This window comes from Colias eurytheme, chromosome 21 (genome assembly GCF_061535395.1).
Source record: "Colias eurytheme isolate Ceu_HAF_F1 chromosome 21, ilColEury1 Martin Lab GWU primary, whole genome shotgun sequence".
Lineage (NCBI taxonomy): Eukaryota > Metazoa > Arthropoda > Insecta > Lepidoptera > Pieridae > Colias > Colias eurytheme.
The window spans coordinates 1,502,886-1,525,171 of record NC_143000.1 but is presented as its reverse complement, the minus strand read 5'-3'; the positions used below and the strand labels follow the sequence as shown (position 1 = coordinate 1,525,171).

At 34.9% G+C, this 22,286-nt stretch overlaps 2 protein-coding genes across 2 annotated transcripts in view; one reads left to right on the top strand and one right to left on the bottom strand.

Moving 5' to 3' along the window:
• Positions 1-2,169, top strand: part of LOC149898912 (uncharacterized) — a 44,801-nt gene extending 42,632 nt beyond the window's left edge. The window contains exons 18-19 of the mRNA XM_090114691.1: positions 1,369-1,497; positions 2,060-2,169. Coding sequence (XP_089970817.1) covers positions 1,369-1,497; positions 2,060-2,131 — 201 coding nt within the window. The 3' untranslated portion in view covers positions 2,132-2,169. The remainder of the gene's footprint in view (positions 1-1,368; positions 1,498-2,059) is intronic.
• A 10,674-nt stretch (positions 2,170-12,843) lies between these two features.
• Vps45 (vacuolar protein sorting 45) lies at positions 12,844-21,366 on the bottom strand. Its single transcript, XM_090114400.1, has 9 exons — positions 21,116-21,366; positions 20,347-20,545; positions 19,728-19,877; positions 19,182-19,441; positions 17,916-18,047; positions 17,378-17,518; positions 15,593-15,730; positions 14,701-14,955; positions 12,844-13,264 (listed from the first exon to the last, which is right to left on the bottom strand). The coding sequence occupies exons 1-9, from the start codon at positions 21,206-21,208 to the stop codon at positions 12,923-12,925; spliced, it is 1,710 nt and encodes a 569-aa protein (XP_089970526.1). The 5' UTR covers positions 21,209-21,366; the 3' UTR covers positions 12,844-12,922.
• Positions 21,367-22,286: the final 920 nt, after the last annotated feature.

The following is a 22,286-nucleotide window of genomic DNA, read 5'->3' as shown; positions in this document are numbered from 1 at the left end:
TCATAAACTACTGGACATTTTACCAATGTTTGCAAGTTTGTGATTACTTTGATAGTTTACCGATTTATAATAATTGTATACTTATATCATTGTTTAAAAATATTCAAACACAATATGATATAGGTACTGATTTATCACTGGTTTCAGTGATGAACTGATGAGTCAATGTTAGCCACAATACTAATCACATATACATATTACTAATTGCGTTATTAGAATAATTAATTACTATACCCACGATCAATTATTACAATTTACAATATAGTCTCAAATGCATACTAGAGAAACATTGCAATTTGAATCAATTAAAATGCATAGCATACAAAAATAAATTCACAACACAAGAAATTCCGCGCGCAAATCATAGCGCGTGTCAATGAAATCAAGAATGTAATTTTATATCAAGCCGACGAGCGACGACGCCGAACTAAAGTACCTACAGTACCATTTACCTTCAGTGTACAATACAGTTTACAGACCTACGACGGACGAACAATAATGAGTAATAAATAAAAAAAAACATAGTTTCTAAGGTCATTAGTTTTATTTTATTTTATTGTTATTTTCTTTGAACGATTGGAAATGAAATTACTCAATTTTTACACAGAACTTTGATTTATTAGAATTATGCTCATTATGCATAAGATAACGAACGCGAATGCACGACATCTAGCGCGTCAATGTCTAAACATCGCCTTTCGTTTAGACATTGACGCGCTAGATCTGTAATAAGTATATAGTCTATGCGCTAGATGTCGTGCTTTATGTCGTGTTCCGCTTGGCAAAAGTCACGCACACTACTGTAGAAGTGTCAAATTTTTCCGGTATTTTACTGTTGTTTTTCTAAGTAAATATTGTAAATTATTGATTAAAAAGGTCGAACGCGCACACATTTCATTATAGAGAAGTGATAAAATGATTAGTTTTAAAGAAATAGTGTCTGTGTTAAGTGTTTAGAGGTAATCAAAAATGTATGGAGGGACGGTCGGAACATCAACCTTAAGAAAAAATAATTGATCAGTGACGCCATTGCATTGTTTATGATACTTAACTCTATTTTATGTCAAACTTTATCTCCGTATGTGGATATTTTGTACTAAGATCACTATCTTTTTTATATAGTGCTATGTTCAGTTTGGTGGACCTAATTTAAAAAAAAGACTAAAATATTAAATAATATGAAATTAATCTTCTATATACATATAAAAAATATAAAAAAATGAAACCCGTTTTCCTTAGTCACGGCATCACGCGTGAACGTGTGGACCGATTTCGATAATTCTTTTTTACCGTAAATATGTACCACGGGCGAAGCCGGGGCGAACCGCTTGTACGAATATAAATAAACAATAATTTTCCCCTGAACAGGTGCTGTGCCCGCTGATGGGGCCGGGCGGGGGCGCGCACCACCACCACCACCACCACGTGGCGTACCTCAACCACGCGCCGCCCACCGCCTCGCCGCCGCACCACCCGCACCACCCGCAACATGTACAGGTCAGCTATACATAGTTATACTTGGATTAGACGTTGAAATATGTTGTAATATAATATTCTGGAAGAAATCGCTATTTAGCGATAAGGCCGCCGTTTGTTACAATGTATCCTAGGTTAAGTCTCAATTTGTAATTTATTTTGAGCAATAAAGCATAAATAAATATTGTTATTACAATATCAATTGGAATCTGATTGCTTTTTTAGATGTTTCGCTCCAGTATTTGAATTATTTTTCATATTTTTTATAGAACTACTAGCGGTCCGCCCCGGCTTCGCCCGTGGTAGGTACATATGAAAAATAGATGTTGGCCGATTCTCAGACTTACCCGATATGCACAGAAAATTTCATGAGAGTCGGTCCACCCGTTTCGGAGGAGTATGCAGACTAACATTGTGACACAAGAATTTTATATATAAGATAACAAATAGATATTCCATTATAACATTATATGTTTTACTTATTAATTGAAAACAAAACTGCATTAGCAAACATGCACATATGTCTAACTCGTATTCAATTGTGTGTCGTTCAATACTAAATTTGCCGCTATCCGTGTTCTAGCAAGTGCTGCTCCCGCCGCAGCAGCCGTCCGGTGGCTCGAGCACACCAGGCGTGCACTCGTCCCACCCGTAGGGCGCGGTCCGGGCCCGCGGGCGCCGCGCCCCGCCCCGCGCCCCCGCGCCCCGCGCCCTAGCGCCCCGCGCCCCCGCGCCCCGCCGCATGCCGCCCCGCCGCGCCTGCCTGCTCGCTTGGCCCTGAAGATGTGTGAACTCGACTGGACTATAGATGTGCACCATAGTGGAAACTAGACTGGACTATACATATGGGCGCACGTGCTAATATATGTGGATCTGAACATACATGAGTGTGCATTATACCACTGTGTTTAGTGTGAACTTTGATTCAACTACACTATAGATATGGTCGTGCACTAAGGTGGAAACTAGGCACATGCTGAAATGAAAGATGTGACTCGAATGAAGACGCTCGCACTGTACTACAGCATAACCGCAGAGGAAACCAGACTCAACTGTTTGGATATAAGCTCGCTACATAGTACTGTTTCTAGCAGTGAGAATAAGCGCTGCTGCGTGCGTGATCATGCCCTTCTTGAGGCGGAAGAATAACTACAACTGAAGTTGCTCTATAAAGGCGTGTGTAACGAGTTCAACAAATAAAATCGCACATTACAGAGTGTGTGCTCCTGCTCAGTATAATCTAAAAGGCGTAGTGAAAAATTTCACACAAAAGCGTGTGCAACATCCTGTTTAGTGGTCTCAAGCAAAAGCGGATGCGCCTGTGTAGTGATAAAATTTCACAGCATGTGCGTTCTCCTGTTCAGTGATAGTTTCTAAAGAAAGTCGGTGCGCCTATATAGTGATAAAGTTCACGTAAAATTGTGTGCTCCTGTTCAGTGATAGTTCTACTTAAAACGAGGCACCTTCATAGTGATAAAATTTCACGCAGAAGCAAGTGCGCCTGCGTAATGACAGTCTCACGCAATATGCGTTCGTCATATATGTGTCGGGGTTATGTGCGAGCTAGACTATAGCGGGGCCATATGGGCCTTGTGCGTTTGTCCCAAGCCCCACGGGGGGCTCCGCTAGGGGCCGAGCGAGCCCCCGCGTCACGTTGGGGCTTCGCCGAGATACTATGGTAACCATAGCAACGCAGTGATTCGCGTATCGGTTAGGGAAACACACATTGGTTTAAGTGATTGGTTAATTAGTTACGTTCAATTTGTGAGTCGGTTTGGTATACATTGAGTTGAATACTACAAAATATTCCCTGATTATAGTAGGGAACTAAAGTTAGATAATACTTGATGATTTAGGTATTCGGCAAAGAAATATTCATTCTAATGAATTTTTTACACTATCATTACAATTATATAGTGAAATCTATATGATCTATGATAACAACTTTTAAAATGATAATTACTGAACAATTATTTATCTCGTAATCACAAATACTTTCATCACACTATTATAAAAATGCATTAGAAAAAACTTAAAATCAAATTCCTCTTATTTTTATATGATTTATTTATTTACTATCAAAATATACGAGTTTATACGGTTAAAAATGAATTTTTAACTTATTAAATGTATATTTTGTTTCTATTTATTAAAAGAAACTTTTACAATTGGCAACACTTTATCAAACAGGCACACAAATTGAATGCTATAAAACGTTAGCTTATCGAAGGAGGAGGCTAATCGAATAATTTTATATCACAAAGAATAGCTGGGTGGTACAAATGTATATACATTCTGTGGAAGAATGTATCAAAACGACTGCTACGTCGTGATTTGTATTATAGGTAGATAATTCTTCGGATGGTAGAATTTGGTAGACTTTGCGCTCACAGTTTTTATATTTTAAGCATATGAAAAAAGAAAAACTATTTACATGTAGGCAGCTCGTGTCGTACCTTGGAACATGTCAATTTAAATAATATTACAATACTAGCAAACCGGGCGAACTCCGTTTCGCCATCAGAGACACCTTTTCTTTGCTATAAACCTCACGGAGCCCGAGACCTTTCCAACGAATGCAAAACCATGGAAATCGGTTCGTACGTTCTGGAGTTATAGCGTCAGGAAGGAAAACCCGACTTATTTTTCTATAAAAACCCTTGCTAGAAGATTTTAAAAGATTAAGGTTACATGTCGAGTGGCAGCTTCGAGTATGTAATATATAATAAATAATATATGTATACATTTTCTACCATTGTTTGGTTTCTCTCACCGAATTCTACCAAAAGCTACCAGCCACATTTTTAACGCGCGGTGCCGCGTTATATATTTATTATTTAGTGTTAACCCGCGAATTCCAATTTGAGTCAATTGTATTACCCTTCGGAGTTTCATGTCGCTTTGTTTGGGGGAATGTTAGCTTATGTGTACGGACGGACAAAAAATTACTACCATTTTTAAATGCCAAGATTTCGTCGAGAGATTGTTCTGTCTATATATCCAAGTTATCGTTACACACATATTTATTGATACTTATTTATTTTAAGATATATTTTCTGTTTTATTGTTTTCTAAAATCAGTCTTGTGAACATTGGTAATTTAAAAATTAGGTGCTTTTTTTTTGTCTGTTCGTACATTGCTGTTTACATCCGATGTATATATCAGATGTTTAAAATAAGCCTATATTATATAACATAGATGTATTATATATAAATATATTTACGATTACTGCCTTAATGAGTTGTGCTGGAGTGTATGTATGTGTATCACAGTGAATAATATAACGGTTTTTTTCATCTGAATTAATTTGGATTAAAAAAACTATATATTAAGGGATTTAGATGTGACAATAAACGAAATTTAATATGTAGTGTGTACTGCGCTCGAACAAGTGAAATATATGTAAGGGCGTTATAATTAATGATGCTGTTGTGATAAGAACGGGTGATATGTTTACTAGCTCCCGCATGGGACGTTGCGTGAGTTTCGGGACCAGGTTGTGGTCTGTTTTTGTGCGCGTTTTTATCGAAATCGACGCAGTTGTTTTTGCGTGATGGAGTGGTAAATTTTAGGTAAGAAGTTTATGATGAAATGTGATTTAAAATTAATAAAAACAACGAAATATAGCTGTCCTATTGTAATTTATTATGTTCTAGAAGTCTTTTTATCACATTAAATATCAATCATCAGGAAAATTATAAAACTTATTTATATTTTTAGTGATTTTAAAACTCATATTTCAGTAAATTTCTACTACTTAATCCTTTAATTTTAAAGTAGTATTCAACGTAACGTCGATTTTACTAAAAATCGGTTCAATTTCTAATCTCCCAGTAATCCATTCTTATCGCAACAGTCGTAAACATAATATTATAATATAAAGTGTTTTCACAACCCGTTACTTTCCTATAGGTATATAATGATAATTCGTACGTCGGACCGTTTCCAGTCGAGCCGTTACGTAGATGTAGGGTCACATGGCGAGTGTGGTTGGTACAGCGTAATGATGAACCGGTTTTATCGATTGAGAGGAAAAAAAATCGGTAAAAAGTTTTTTTTTAATAATGTGTTAAAAATCGGTAATATGATATTTTTGGGTGGGAAAAATGAATTGTGATGCGGAGTAAAAACGTTTTAGAGTAGTTATAAGCGGGAAATAAATCACGAATAGAGATCGAAAATAATGTACTTGAAAAAAGTTGGTCAAAAAAATATAAACATAAAAAGCAAGTTTGATAATTCAAAAAAAAATATAAAGAAATAAAAGCAACATTTTTTTTTTCTATTCTTTATAAATTTATATAAATAAAAACAAGTTTATAATGAGATTTAAATGAAGTACGGAGGTAAAATCGGTTTATGAATACGCGTCGAAAGTGTAAGTCTGTCTGTTGTATGAAGGGGGGCATAGTCCATGACCTCCGCGCGGTGCTCCCTGGGTAGCGCCAATTGTGGACTCAATTCACATCTATGCGCGCTATTTTATGCTTCGTTTTGTATTTAACGCAATATTTGTGTTGACTAAAACGTGTACGCGTGTAAAATCGTTAATTAGATACGTGATATTAATAACTAGCTTACCGCCCGCGGCTTCGCCCGCTTTGTCTAAAACATAATAAATAATATACTAAAAGTTAAAACCTTCCTCTTGAATCACTCTATCTGTTAAAAAAAACCGCATCAAAATCCGTTGCGTAGTTTAAAAGATTTAAACATACATAGGGACAGAGAAAGCGACTATGTTTAATACTATGTAGTGATTAATTGCAAAATAGTACTGGGAAGTTAAAAATTTGTTTAGGCATGTTTCAATCGTTAATGAAATCAACATTTTAAATATCACTTTTTTTTTACAACCTTTTTTGAATGTTTTCAGTTAACATGAAGATGTTCTTGTAATATGAGATTCCAAGAACATTAAATTCTATTGATCACTTTTTTGTTTTTGTTTTGGATGTTGTGAGGTTTTTTTTTCTAAAATAATTGAAAACTTGGCCAAGTACATGAATTTGAAAAGACAAAATATTATATTGGCTAATTTTTATTTATGTGCGTACATGTTTTGATGTATACATAATAAATACATCACGCTGAATTTAAGTAGCATTAAACTCGAACGGTGCTAGGTAAAATTGATTTCCCAAACGCAATAGTCTTCAATCTAAAGTAAGTCTCAACAGAGCTGTCTAGCTAAGTGTTATAAATTTACACGTAGATAGGTTTTGGAATTGATCAGTCCACGTTCCGATAAACATCGATCCATTTACCTTTCATTATAGCGAAGTAATATATAAAACCCATGAATACGCGCGTTTGTTTACTGTATAAAAAAACTCCTAAGTCCTCTAAGTTAGGTGTAAATATGTATATAGGGATACGAGTAGTGGAATATTCGAGAGACCTTTCCTCAACGGCTTATTCGTGTATAATTTGTGATGTATAAAAATGAACATTCAAAAAAAATCCCAAAAAAAGATGTCGGGAAGGGCCTAAACGGCCGCCAGCACGTTCGCGAAGCGTCGCCAACGCGCTGCGGCCGGTGTTGTTTAATTTTTTCAGTTTTTTTTTTATTTTGTCAAACTTTTTGTTTTTTCTTTTAAGAATTTTATTGAAGCGTGCGTGCGTCCACCGCGTGTTTGTTGTGTGTGAGATATTCTACGTGTAGTGTTGTCTGTTACGCGATTGTATGGATTATATTTTATCGATGTCGATAAGAGCGGTCCGCGAGTGCGGGGCGGTTGTTGTGTCTGACCGTTGTGTAGACGAATGCGGTTGTGTACGAGTGATTGATTATCGAGAAATATACTCAAGACGAAGCATTTTGCGCTTGTCGCCGGGTCTCTTATATATTGTAGGGGGGGAGGGGGGCGAAGGCAACGATTCGGTGCCTTCTGGCTAACATTTGAGTTTGCTCACTTCACCTGTCTAACGTCAATTGAAACGGAACTGAATATTGTATGTCCCGTCATTATATTGTGTACGTTTTATGCGGATTGTATTTGTGACACTATGATAGGTTGTTAGGGGAATTTCTACTGTATTTTTGTTAATAATAAAAAATAATAGCCTATTCGAAACTATGTGTACGAGCGAAAACGAAATGTATCTTGTGAATTAATCGATAAGGAGACAATGTAACTTGGAAGAAATATAAAAATGTAATGTATGATTTAAAGTGAAACGAAATCAGGTGAAGTGGTTATGTTAAGGTCTTGCATACTATAGCCGAGTCGATGATAATGTTAGACGAAACCAATTATTTACATTAAGCTACTGTTTTGAAGAATCGAATGGATAATATTTATCCCCTAATGTAAATTGTATATGCAAGGATATGTGCATAATTGTAAACATTGCGATTAAATAGAAACATTTAGTAGCAAGCTTGCTTCCAAATAATTATCTATCTTGATCGGAACTGGAGATATAAAAATATATTTATTATTCTATATATTTTCGAACATCAGCAGCGAAAGAGTTTGCTACTATTTTATTGTGACATTTATTCGCAGAACTGAATGCAAACGAAGCATTCCCAATACAGTTTTGATATACTATATAAAACACTCGAGGGTAATGCCGCAGTGACAGGGCGCGACAATTACTGTCTTACCACAACTTTAGACAGGGTTTAACTTTAAGCGCGGGTTCTCTTTAATCTGGTTTTGTCGTATTTCACATTGACAACTATTAAAGTGACAGATCCTTGGTTTAAAGTTAGACTGTGTTTAAATTGTTTTGTGGTGAAAGTTGAAACCATTATTTTCGCAAATTGATTTCGTAATGATTTTTGAACGGTCATGACGACCCGGTGCCAAACGCGCGCTATGTCACTGCGCCATTACATGAATTAATTATAATTTATCTTTTGAACGAAAAATAATCTTGTGCCTTGAAATGTCAACGTTGTAAAGTCATTTCATTTGAAACGTAAACACCACAGCACTATCGCAATGAAGCGATCCACGGATTGCGAGTTGTACAGCTTTTTTTTATTTTTGTACCTGATATGGCACTATATTTTGCGAACGTAGGTAACGGGCTGCGGCCAGCGGCCCAGTTCGTGTCGTTTCACGCGATTTTCTTTAATTGAACTGAAAATACGCGTCAGACGCCGAACTGTATTAGTTAATGCCTTATAACTTGTCGCCCCGCGGGGCAGAGGTGTTACCAACTGTCCACGTCCTCGACGAAGAACCTTCTCGAAGCGAACAACAATATTATTTAAATTTGTTTTGTCAGATCTGAAAAGTAGGAACGAGCAGGTTCTGCGGCCGGGGTTTAAAGACTGAAATGTCGGGTGTGCGAGGTTTTATATGAAGCGATGGGAAATGTAACGTATGCTTAGACACGGCTTGAGTGTTCGCTTGTTTTGTAAGGGAGCTCCCGTGTCGCCGGCGGACACGTGTTGTTGGCCGACGCGTACAGCTGCGTCGGATATTTTTCAATAAAAAACGTAAAAAAATGTGTTTTGAACACAACAATATTGTGTTTTTATTTGACCCTTTGTTAAGTAGATAATAGAAACAATTATTGCAACTTTGAAAATGTTTTAGACTTCTGCAATAAAGATATCAAAGTAAGATTGGCAAATTATAAGTCATTGTTTTGATACTTTCTATTTATAAAAATGGGAAAAAGTAAGAAACAAATACTAATAAGAGTTAAATATGGATAATTTATTTCTTAATAATTCATATAAATAACAGTAGATTATTCTTATAATAATATTTCTGACCATAACAATAAAGAATACAATAACTTGTTTAAGATAAGACTAGAAGCAAGGTTAATTGATTTTGAAATCTTAGTTGATTTCCTCGAAAGAATAAAAGATATCCCAATTGTTATCGATCACTTAATATATGACACAATATTTAAAACAAGACTTGTACATTATGTACAAAACACACAATAAATTTTGTAGTAATGATACATCAGATATGTGTAATAAACTAATATTTATTAACTCTAAAATAGTATCTTAATTATTTAAATTATACTTGCAAGAGGCTATAATTGCTTAAATAATGCAAATAAAATTATAACATTTATCTAAGAAGGTTTTAATTCAAGCAATGAAAGTATTATTCCATATTACATGTATATCATTATTGCCACAAATAGTTGCACAGAATCAAGATAAAAAAAACGCATAAACGGAATGTTAAACATCTTTTTCATCACCAATCATCATTATTTATGATCCATTGAAATGTTACATTTTTTAGGCCTGACCTTGAGTTTTTTAGAGGACGCAATTTTATTTTTTTGATGTGTAGGGGGGGTCAGTGTGAAGCTAAAACCAAGTTTGTGGGGTCGCCACCCTTGTCCCATGGCCGCCATCTTGAAAATAGCGGTTGAAATGGTTTTAACTATATATCTCTTAAACTATTTATCTGATAATAAAACAATGTTAACATTATTTGTTGCAAATTAAATTCTCTACAACTTTGATTCAGTAACTTTTTGTCGTTGAACTATAAATAAATAAGTTATAAGCGAAAATGTTCAGAAATTAGAGCTATTTATATTTTTCAATAAAACTTTTTTTTATCATTTTACGAAGAAATGATATAAGACTATTTTTGTAGATTGTTTTTCGAGGAACAACTTTTATATACAACATTTTTTCATTACGTCAATAGCTAAGGTTTTACAGCGCTCAGAATTGAGTACTATTTTTCAGTAGTAACTATACATAATAAATTGGCTATTGGCTCTTTTCCCAGACTCCACAACAATGGAAGCACACTGCAGAACATTTCAGCCCTGCTTTTCGACGTAAAAAAAACGCACTTCCAGACTCTACCTCCTGGGTTGTGGGGAAAAGATTCAATAATTAATTATTAATAATATTGTAAAATTAATTATTAAAAATATTATTATAACAAAAATAAAATAATTACTGGTGACAAATTATTATTAGTACACACATAATATATCGTATTCTGTATAGTAAAGAGTACTTAAAATAGTACTCACTTCGGATGGCTGTAAAACCTTAGCTATTTACTTAATGAAAAAATGTTGTAAATAAAAGTTGTTCTACGAAAAACAATCTACAAAAATGGTCTGATATAATTTCTTCGTAAACTTATAAAAAAAAGTTTTATTGAAAAATATAAACATCTCTAATTTCTGAACATTTTCGCTTATAACTTTATTGTTTATAGTTCTACGACAAAAAGTTACTGAACCTAAGTTGTAGAGAATTTAGTTTGCAACGAATAATGTTAACATTGTTTTATTATCAGATAAATAGTTTAAGAGATATATCGTAAAAACCATTTCAACCGCTATTTTCAAGATGGCGGCCGTGGGACAAGGGTGGCGACCTTAGATCATTAAGTAATGGATGGAGCACGCTGGCAAATGTTCTAACTAAACTTTCTGCCGATTTTGGTGCGGGGAGGGTAACTCACACTTTGAAACACAATCACACATTCACAAAAATAATTTGTGTCTTTACAAACTCAAACTATTACAAAATGGACAGACTAGCATGTTTTTGCACACATACATCGATTACACAGAAAAATCTCTGTACATATACGTAATAATAAAATCGCTCTAAAGGGATGTAACCATATCGATATTACAAAAATAATAATTTTGTTGAAATTAGAAATAACATTAATATTATATTCATAAAAATACTACACAGGTCATTTGTAACGTTTTCATCATTATTATATGCATACGAAAAAACAATAAAACGACATTTTATTTGTATTTGAATATGTATTTATTCAACACATCACATATTATATTCAATAAAATAAATATCGGTCCAGAAATTTTTATTATTTCTGTACCGAGGTGTCCATTCTGATTTTCTCCCACAGCATTCAATCCACCTTAGCCTTAAAGCAGGATTTTTTGTAAATCTGAAATATACGCAATATTCGTACATACATATAAACAAAGTAGCTGCTCCGCGCGGTTTCACCCCCGTGGCTCCACTCCTGTTGGTCGTAGCGTGATGATATTATATACCTTCCTCGATAAATGGGCTATCTAACACCGAAAGAATTTTTCAAATCGGACCAGTAGTTCCCGAGAATAGCGCGTTCAAACAAACAAACAAACAAACTCTTCAGCTTTATAATATTAGTATAGATTACATAATAGAAAGGTTACAAGATTAACATTACAAAAAAACGGCTAAGTGCGAGTCGGACTCGCGAACGAAGGGTTCCGTATCATTAAAATGTTCTGCCAGTTAAAAGTAACCGAGCGTAAATTTTAATAAATATATACAAGACTTACAAAATAAACATTATACTCCTTTTTATGCAGTTGTGTAAAATTATAATATAATAAAGATTAATTCTCATCTCATTTCAAATTATACTTAGAAAAATATTTTTTTATCGACGTTCAAGTTAAAAGCAGTCCGTCACTAAGAAAGTCGTAAAAATTTACGACCTTTTAAGCGACGAGTTTTTAAATTCAACTCTATCACTAAGTTCATAAAGATTAAATTTGAATTTCTCTTCAAGATAGTCTCGCTACATCACTTTATAGTCTCGTGGGGAGTGCGGTTCAATATCGCGTTCTAAATTCAACTTTATCGCTTCGTTCATAAAGATTAAATTTGTATATTTTCTCTTCAAGATAGTCTCGCTACATCACTTTATAGTCTCGTGGGGAGTGCGGTTCAATATCGCGTTCTAAATTCAACTTTATCGCTTCGTTCATAAAGATTAAATTTGTATATTTTCTCTTCAAGATAGTCTCGCTACATCACTTTATAGTCTCGTGGGGAGTGCGGTTTAATATCGCGTTTTAAATTCAACTTTATCTCTTAGTTCATAAAGATTAAATTTGTATATTTTCTTTCCATGATAGTCTCGTGAGGCCGCATCAATGATCGAGTACACACATGACTCGATTATTTGTCTTGATCATATCGCTAAACGATACATCGACGATTATTAGAAATTGCATTTAATTAGAAATGTACGTTAAAAAAATAAAAAAATATACACAAATGAAAGGTTATTCCATCTTTTTTAATATTCGACATGTTTGAATTGCTTCTGCAAGACTTGACAGTGCAAAACGGCTTTTTTAGCGGAGCACTCGCAGACGTCCTTTCGATGTTTTACGAATACGCAGAGTGTTCGTAATCGATTACGCAAATAGTTTTTATGAAAGCATAAGATTTTTCGATTCGAATAATCTTATACCTCGGCAAAAGGGGAAACGCCTGCGTGTGTTATCCATTACTTAATGATCTAAGGTGGCGACCCCACAAACTTGGTGATAGCTTCACACTGACCCCCCCTACACATAAAAAAAATAAAATTGCGTCCTCTAAAAAATGCGACCCCAAATGTAACTTTTCAATGGACCATTATTACTGACCAAAGTTCACTACAATCACTTGATCATTTAATACAAAACTCGACTTTCCCACTAACACAATAAGGACCAAAATTACACATTCCGTATATGCCTTGTATGCGTCCTAGCCACGCCTTGCATAGCGAACTTAATTTCTTCCATAAACGACGTCGAATTATGCACCGTAGTCCCTCCCAATACAACTCTGACACCCGGATACGCTTGGTTTATCTGATGAACGCATAGAGCCTCTTCATATGTGGCTCCACCTACAATGAATACGATTATTTCTTGTGGCCGTCTACTCGTGGATAGGTCTTCGCCCCCTACTAAGGGGTAGAGGTTCTCTCGAAGCTTCCCTTTGATTAGGTCTTCTAATGTGTCCTTAAGGAGCGGCGTGTGTTGTGTGTAGATGTTTTCGACTCCGCTGAGGCCCTGGAATAAAACAATGAATATGTAAGTTTTGGTATGAATGCGTAATCAGTTGATAGATAAGTTATGTATTTATTTTCATTACAGGTTTTAATTTTTGGTTTCTTTTTGTAATATATTTTTAGAGAATAAAAATGTCACTGTTTATTGCTCTTTGAGTTCAGATTTATTATATTAGCATTTTTTTTATAAAGTGTTGGTTAAATTTTAATTATTTTTTCTTTTTGAACAAATATGAAAAGCAGAAAAATAACCAGAGATACTAATTTATAATAGTAACGAACAATGTAATTAAGATTGAGGACGCTACCTACGACTTATTTCTACAAATTAGCCATTTACAAAACCATTTCTAGGGTACCTATTGGTTAAAATTTACCTTAAAAAGCCGCTTAGTGATCTTAGTAGCGTCGTGCAGCCCAAACAAATCAGTTTGCCTTGCATGCGCCCCCCCATACTCCAACCCCAGTACTGGTATAGTCACATCCCCACTTGTGCTGCGCGTGCGCAACATTTCCAACAGACTCGCTAGAGCATTGCTGCTATATTTTTTATGTATGTACACACAGACATACAGAAAAATATAGCTGTTTAATTGAGAACCCCTTTTTGGAAGTCTGTCAAAAAGAAGTCTTATTATTTACCTTAAAAAGCCGCTTGGTGATCTTAGTAGCGTCCTGCAAGCCAAACAAATCGCTTTGCCTTGCATGCGCCCCCCCATACTCCAACCCCAGTACTGGTATAGTGACATCCCCACTCGTGCTGCGCGTGCGCAACATTTCCAACAGACTCGCTAGAGCATTGCTGCTATATTTTTTATGTATGTACACACAGACATACAGAAAAATATAGCTGTTTAATTGAGAACCCCTTTTTGGAAGTCTGTCAAAAAGAAGTCTTATTATTTACCTTAAAAAGCCGCTTGGTGATCTTAGTAGCGTCCTGCAAGCCAAACAAATCGCTTTGCCTTGCATGCGCCCCCCCATACTCCAACCCCAGTACTGGTATAGTGACATCCCCACTCGTGCTGCGCGTGCGCAACATTTCCAACAGACTCGCTAGAGCATTGCTGCTATATTTTTTATGTATGTACACACAGACATACAGAAAAATATAGCTGTTTAATTGAGAACCCCTTTTTGGAAGTCTGTCAAAAAGAAGTCTTATTATTTACCTTAAAAAGCCGCTTGGTGATCTTAGTAGCGTCCTGCAAGCCAAACAAATCGCTTTGCCTTGCATGCGCCCCCCCATACTCCAACCCCAGTACTGGTATAGTGACATCCCCACTCGTGCTGCGCGTGCGCAACATTTCCAACAGACTCGCTAGAGCATTGCTGCTATATTTTTTATGTATGTACACACAGACATACAGAAAAATATAGCTGTTTAATTGAGAACCCCTTTTTGGAAGTCTGTCAAAAAGAAGTCTTATTATTTACCTTAAAAAGCCGCTTGGTGATCTTAGTAGCGTCCTGCAAGCCAAACAAATCGCTTTGCCTTGCATGCGCCCCCCCATACTCCAACCCCAGTACTGGTATAGTGACATCCCCACTCGTGCTGCGCGTGCGCAACATTTCCAACAGACTCGCCAGCGCATTGCTCGCGTGTTTCTCGTATCGCAACGCGTAGATCGAGACTAGCTTTATGAGGTCCGAGTCGGATACCTTGTCGTTTGTGAATAGGGCTTTTATGCGCTGGAAAAAGTTCAACATTACAGGTACATTTACTTTGAGATCTACTTATTTTCGATTTTATTCTAGAATTAAGTCAGATGAAATAACATATTTTTGACATTTTTGTAACGTACTTTACAAAATACAAAAAGAAGTGACATTATTTACCAGAATAGTGCAAAATAGTATACAAATTACAATTTAATAATTCTTCATATTTTTTGCAAAATATTAATATAAAATGAAATTTGCAACACACACAAATAGCCCAAGATAAAATCCTATCCCATAGAAGTCAATCATTGATTATTCCCTATTCGAAACAATAGAATCGAATAGGCACTATACGACTATAGAATCGAATCAATAATTTGAATCATTAAAGAAACAATTGACTGACTTCTATTCTGATCAGTATATCCAGCATCCACCCCATACCTGCCTCCTCGGTACAGTGGTTGACGCGTGAGCGTAACACCGAGGGGTCCTGGGTTCGATTCCCGGTGGAGACGAAGAAAAAGAAATGTCTTGGTCTGGTAGGACATGGAAGGCTGATCACCTACTTGTCCCTAAAAAAATCGATCAGTGAAACAGATGTATAATGCATCTGCCCCTTACCCCACTTGGGGACATGGGACTTCACTTTTACACCCCATACCTGCAGATGCTTCTGATGATCAGCCTGGCAGACGAGCTCCTGCTCGAGCTCGGAGACCAGCAGCAGCTCGCGCTTGGCCACACAACTGGACAGCTCCCCCACCACCGTCACGTGTTTGGTCACTGTGCCGCACATTTTCTGATCCAAACATAATTTTTAATAAATAGTTAGTGGCAGGTAAATAATAAAATAAATGGAATTTAAAGTGTATGTTGAGTAGTGCTTCTGCCTCCTAAGGTTGCCCAAATAATAATGCCTTTCCTTTAATCACTTTATTACTCTTCACAATATATGTGTTGTTAAAACTAGCCGTCAAGCACTACCAAATAATAATTCTAATAAAATGTAGAAAGCGTCGGGGAAACAATGTGGACGCACACATATACAAAAAGCTCGATCAGCGAATTGCATATGTGTGTCCCTACAGTGTATAATATAGTACGACATAAAAGAGATGAAATTAATTATTTTGGAACTAATTCGTTTTTCATTACCTGGCAACCCTGAATTGGCAATGTAGCTGTCAAGTTGAATAAAAATTTGTTGTTTTTTTCGTGAAGTGGAGAATTATTGAGATAAAATTGTTATTTAGAACAAGAAATTTAAATAAAAAAGGAGACATCATGAAAAAGGTTAAACGTAGCGGTGTCCGTGATGTGGTGTATAAAGTTTTTATTCGGTGTTTGTCCGAATTTCAAGCTGGAAATTTATTGACTGATTTGGAAAACGTTTACAAACGTACAGCAGAATATACCGGTGAGATTCCATTTATTTTTGCTCAGTACTACGTAAAATAGAATATTCCATTAGTGACGAGTGTTTAATGTATGTATGTATGGCGATTATTACGTTTTCGCAATTTAATTTGAGGTTATTTGTATGTAAACAAAAACTAGTTTTTATAGTGCGACCAGCACAATTTGAGTCAAGAAGTTATATCCAATCCAACCAGCCTCAAATAAAGTACCTAGTTTAGATTTTACTACATAGTATAGTGATAACTGTTTTCATACAGCTATCTATCTATTAATCAATCAAACCATAAGAAAAAAAATCATATTTACTGTATCATATTTACAGATACTGAAGATGCCCCGTACCCTCTTGCCAGTACTTCGAAACAGAGTGATGATCTGTCCTTTGAAGGAGTAGAATATTTAGATTTTGATGAATTACTTATATTAATGTACAAAATTTATCTACAAAAAAAATAAAAATATGTGGTTTTCAAATCGCCTTGTTTTTTCCTACCCGACGGACCCAGAAAGAGGGTAATGTGTTTGAGCTGCATGTATGCTTGTTTGTTTGTATGTTTGATTCTATGTGCGCCTCTGCAGTCTAAGCACTTGACCGATTTTTATAAAATAACTAATTCCAAATACATTTGGATACATTTGTAAAATTTGACCTAGGTAGGTCAATTAAAATACTAATGTATTTTTGTCTTAAATTTACACTATTGCTACAATGAAACAATTATAACGGTTTAAATCGCGGTATTTATTTTAGATTATATATATAGATTTTTGGATTTTTATTCTATAGTATCAAGATCGCTTGCGTCGCAGTATCAGTGTTGCTATATGAGCGACGGTGGCGCCCTCATTTATTTTCATCTCTTTTGTGTCGCACTGTAACATTTTTGCGCAAGCATCAAGGTAAAGTAACAAATACACAGATACACAGTACTTACTGACAATACGAGACATTTTGTTGGTCACAATTGTAGGAAAGAATTATTTTCTTCATCATTTTTATTAATTTTTTTATAAATTCGTAACTAACCTTGAAAAGCGGGTAAGTTTCCACAAAGTTCTTCATGTCAGCAATGCTCTCGACCTTTTGATGGCTCTTGGCCTTCTTCTGGAACTCATCCATCAACGACTTTATGGTTTGACCGATCTCGCCGAAGTTGGCGTAGCGATTCTGTTAGAATATTTAAATATTCGAGTTTTTGTTCATAATTTTACAAACAAACAAAAAAAATTATATTAATAACATATGCAGAAGAATCAGAGTAGGTACCTTATGAATAATTTCAAAATTTTGAATTAATATTTATAAAATAAAGGGAAATTAAAGAAAATATTCAATCCTCTTATATACGGCGGTCCATGCAAATAACATTCAAAATGCAGAAATTAATTTAACCATTTTTTCTTTATGGTAATCAACAATTGACATAATATTGTTTTAAGAATATGCTAAAGAAGGAATAATATTATTTTGTAATACAACCAATTTAAAGAGCTCTGAAAGAAAATCTGGAAAATTTTGCTTTAATAGGTCTGAAAACTAAATTAGAATGCAAAGTAAATCTCACTTTAGTATAGAAGTCATCTTGCTCTGGCGCCAATACAATCTCCTTGAGCTCTTTGGGCACCTCAGCATGTGCCAGCGATACTCGATGATTGTGGATGCCGATTAGTTCATGCACCATCGCTTGGTACGTCCACTGCGGTGATATAGTAGTACTTAAACTCAAATGTAAGCTTAAAGTAATGTAAAGGTGAAGTCCCATGTCCCCATGAGGGAACTACCCCTAGTGGGGTAAGGGGCAGATGCATTATACATGTTTCTGTTTCACTGATCGATTTTCTTTATTGTCGAGCCAATTTAATAGGCAACATTTGACGTCTATCAATTTTATCTTCATAGGGTGGTAACCTGCTTAAAAACATCGATTAAAGTGAATTAATCGATACGGACTTGAAACATTTGTCAATCGAACTTGAAACACATGTGAATAATTGGTGATGATTTTTATTCCCAAGTAATCAATGCATTCGAATCTAGATGTCAGATTTCGATTTTTAGAGTAACGTCTCTGGTATTTAAAAAGAAAAAAGGGTTATTGACACAAAATTGTAGCAACGTCAGTTCTTTAAATCAGAAATAGTTTATTATGTTTAGAATGGTTTATCAGTAAAATCAAATCCTAAAATTACTTGTATCGGTCATTATTATTATAAATATGTTATCGTAATTGAAAAAAGTTAAGCAAATGTGCAGTTCTAACAAAACGAAATATCATATTATTCTATTTCGTCGTTACTAGGTTACGTTGTTGAATTTTGTTGAACTGTCAAATGTTGCCTATTAAAATGGCTCTACTATAGGGACAAGTAGGTGATCAGCCTGCTATGTCCTACCAGACCGAGACATTTTTTTTTCTTCGTCTCCACCGGGAATCGAACCCAGGAACCATCGGTGCTACGCTCACGCGTCAAACACTGTACCAAGGAGGCGGTACAGTAGTAGTAAAGTATTGTAAGTGCTTATATGTATAAGTTGTTAATGCTTTACTGAACAGCTGTTTTACTTGTGCAACACTTGATACTTTACTCAAACACATCTCATTCACTGATCCAATTCATTTTTTAACATACTACATACATAATAATATTTCAATAGTTTCAAGCCATAGATATTTTCTTGTTCAATTTTACACATTATAATATATTTCAATAATTAGACTTTTTAACGGATATAAACGCGATTTATTTGTCATATTATTTATCGCAACGTTTTGAACACTTAACAGTGAGCTAAGTCTTAAATTAACAGGCCAATCGTCTTCCGTCCATACCTGGTGCAATAATGGCGTAACAGGGTCATCGCGTCTATCCAATATCAACAATTGAGGGTTAGGCACATCCCCATTGAACGGTATATTATTATCCATGAGGACTGACTCCCTCCTCATCAGCTCCTTGACTCTTTCAGCGAGTCGGGAGCAGGGCTCCGAACCAGCCTGGTATCGGATTATGGGTCGCTTCTTCAGTGAAAGGAGTAAGGCAAGGAGGCCTTGCGAACATCGCTGTAAGTGCTGTTGGTTCCAAGATCGACCTATAAATAATAAACAATATTTGTAAAGTGTAAGAATTTGATAACTGGTGTAAGTATATGCCTGTTTACATGTGAATTCCCGACTTTTAATTACTATAAAAAAAATTACGGCTAATTTTGTTCTTATCGAAAAAAGAGTAAATAAATTAACATTATCCATTTGTGTGAAGCAGTCCACTGGTTAAATCAGCTGCTCAATTAAAAGCCTAGCTATTAGCAATTTATTGTTTAATTGAACTATACAAAGCTATTAATATAAACAAATGTAAACATTTATTATCCATACCATGCAAACAGCCCACAATGTTAAACGAGAACAGATGTCTATCCACAGCCAGATAATCAGCAAACACTTCCTGCACCTCCCTCACAGCTTCCTGCTCATCACACTCCGCTAGCGTCTTCACATCCGCTTTTGATATTACATTGCTGAAATCTGTAAAAAATAAAATAAATTTTAAATAAATAAAATAAACAAATAATAATAATGGCTGGCATCACTGGATCGCCCGCCCTACAAGTCTCAATACATTCATAACCAAGTGCTGAATGTTCTATGAACAGATTGCATTTACACATACATAAAAAAAAATCGATAGAAAATGCATATACCATAAATATATCTTTAACTACAGAAGTGACTGAAGAAATTTGGAGTTCTCAATATCAAGTAAATATAGGACAGTGTTAAATGATAAAACTGATAATTCAGAAGTGTTCTATAGATTTAATTGTATAAATAAATGCTTGATTTTGAAAAAAAATCATAGACAATGTTTTATAAACAATCTGTTTCCCAATTTATAAGGTATAACAGCATACAAACAACAATAAAATAATTAATTGCCCTTCATACATAAACATTAAAATATTACAATCTAAAAAAACAAACTATTTCCACTTACAAATAAAGTATACTCCATATTTAGGACACCTCAGTTCTCGTGACAACAGGGCTATATTTTCAGATGTAGGTCGCAGGAATACAATGCATTTCATATGCTTCATATTATCCCATTTTGTTTGACTATCAATCCTCTCAAATAGATAGACTTCTTTTTGAAGGATCTCTGACTGACTAAATACCATACTTACTATACTAGTCTGAAAAACACAAAATAAGGTACATTAGAAAGTGGATATAATGAATACAACAGCAACAGACATTGATATAATAAATCTGAGTTTATGTATCTGTTTATTTTGATGCTAAGTATAGCTATATCATTTTGGATATTTTTTCATGGTTATAGTTTTAAATGTCATAAAGCATGAATATTTTATCTATTTCAGTTCCAGTCTAATAAGCAACACACTATTAAAGTAATTACATTTATTACGATACAGGCAAAGGAAATGAGCATAACGAATAAAGCTGCCCACTTCTATAAAGTGTTGTTTGAATTTTATTGGTGACTAGCTGCTCCGCGCGGTTTCACCCCCGTGGCTCCACTCCTGTTGGTCGTAGCGTGATGATATATAGCCTATAACCTTCCTCGATAAATGGGCTATCTAACACCGAAAGAATTTTTCAAATCGGACCAGTAGTTCCCGAGATTAGCGCGTTCCAACAAACAAACAAACAAACTCTTCAGCTTTATAATATTAGTATAAATACTTAGGTCTGCACGAAAGATGTTTATTGGGTGTTCTTATGATATAATTATAACTCACAGTCTCTTTATCCATTAAAATGACTTTCATTCCAGGCCCACTTTCCTCAGTCATTTTTGTAATATACATTTTTACCGCCTGTATCACGTTCATGATGACTGCTTTGTATGGATTTAAATAATTAAAATTAATTTATTTTTCGCTCGTCTATTATAATGTATTTGTTTTTGTGAAATAAAATTGATTGATTTCAATAAATATTGATATTGATGTTTTTCTTCACAAAATTTGACTTTGACTGTTGACAAAATAACACTTCATTTGACAACCATCTGACAAGTAAAGTGTATGGTTTTATTACTTTTTTATTGGTCTGAGGGATAAACGTATCGTAGATAGTATAACACATCGACCGAGACCTTAGATTTTATTTATTTAACGTTGAAATAATATTTACATTATATTACACAACTTGTATAATAAGAATATTAAACTTTAGCTATGTAAATAACATCTTTAACATATTGTAATGTGCATAAGGGATCTTTAAAAATTATGTACATATGTGTGCAAATAAAAGATGCAGACCATCTTAGAAAAATTCAAATTCAAATTCAAATTTCTTTATTTGCAGAATGTAGATTTACAAAGTACGTAACGTAGAAAAAATAAATTTATATGCAGGTATAGGTACCTATAAAAGAAGCAGTTAATAGAAGCAAACAACTACTCGAAAAAATAATACAAATTATAGGTAGGTACTAATTTTCTCAATTTTTTTTCCCTTGTCCCCATGATTTTTGTACGGCGTTGCGGAATACCTGAAATTCTCGGAAAATAAGTAAAAAATTCCGACTTTGTGGACCACCATTTTTGTACGGCACTGTGCGTTTTCTTATTATTTTAATGGATCTATCGGTGGTTAAGAATGCCGTACAAAAATATATGACCAAAATTTACCGAGTCTACCTGTACTTTCGAATTCTCATCTACACTCAGTTCATCAGTTGGACCCTTAGATCATTAATGATCTAAGGTTGGACCAAAGTTGGACAGCTTACAAGTGACGGCATAGTGCTGAATCTTATTATTTTATGCTCTTCTATCTTTCTAGATAGGTCATCTAGTAGATCAAATGACCCATATTTTAAAGTGAAACTTTTATTACATCGTCTCAAACTTTTTGGTCTGTGTAGCGCATGTCGCGTGTATCGCGGCTGCCGAGTAGGTA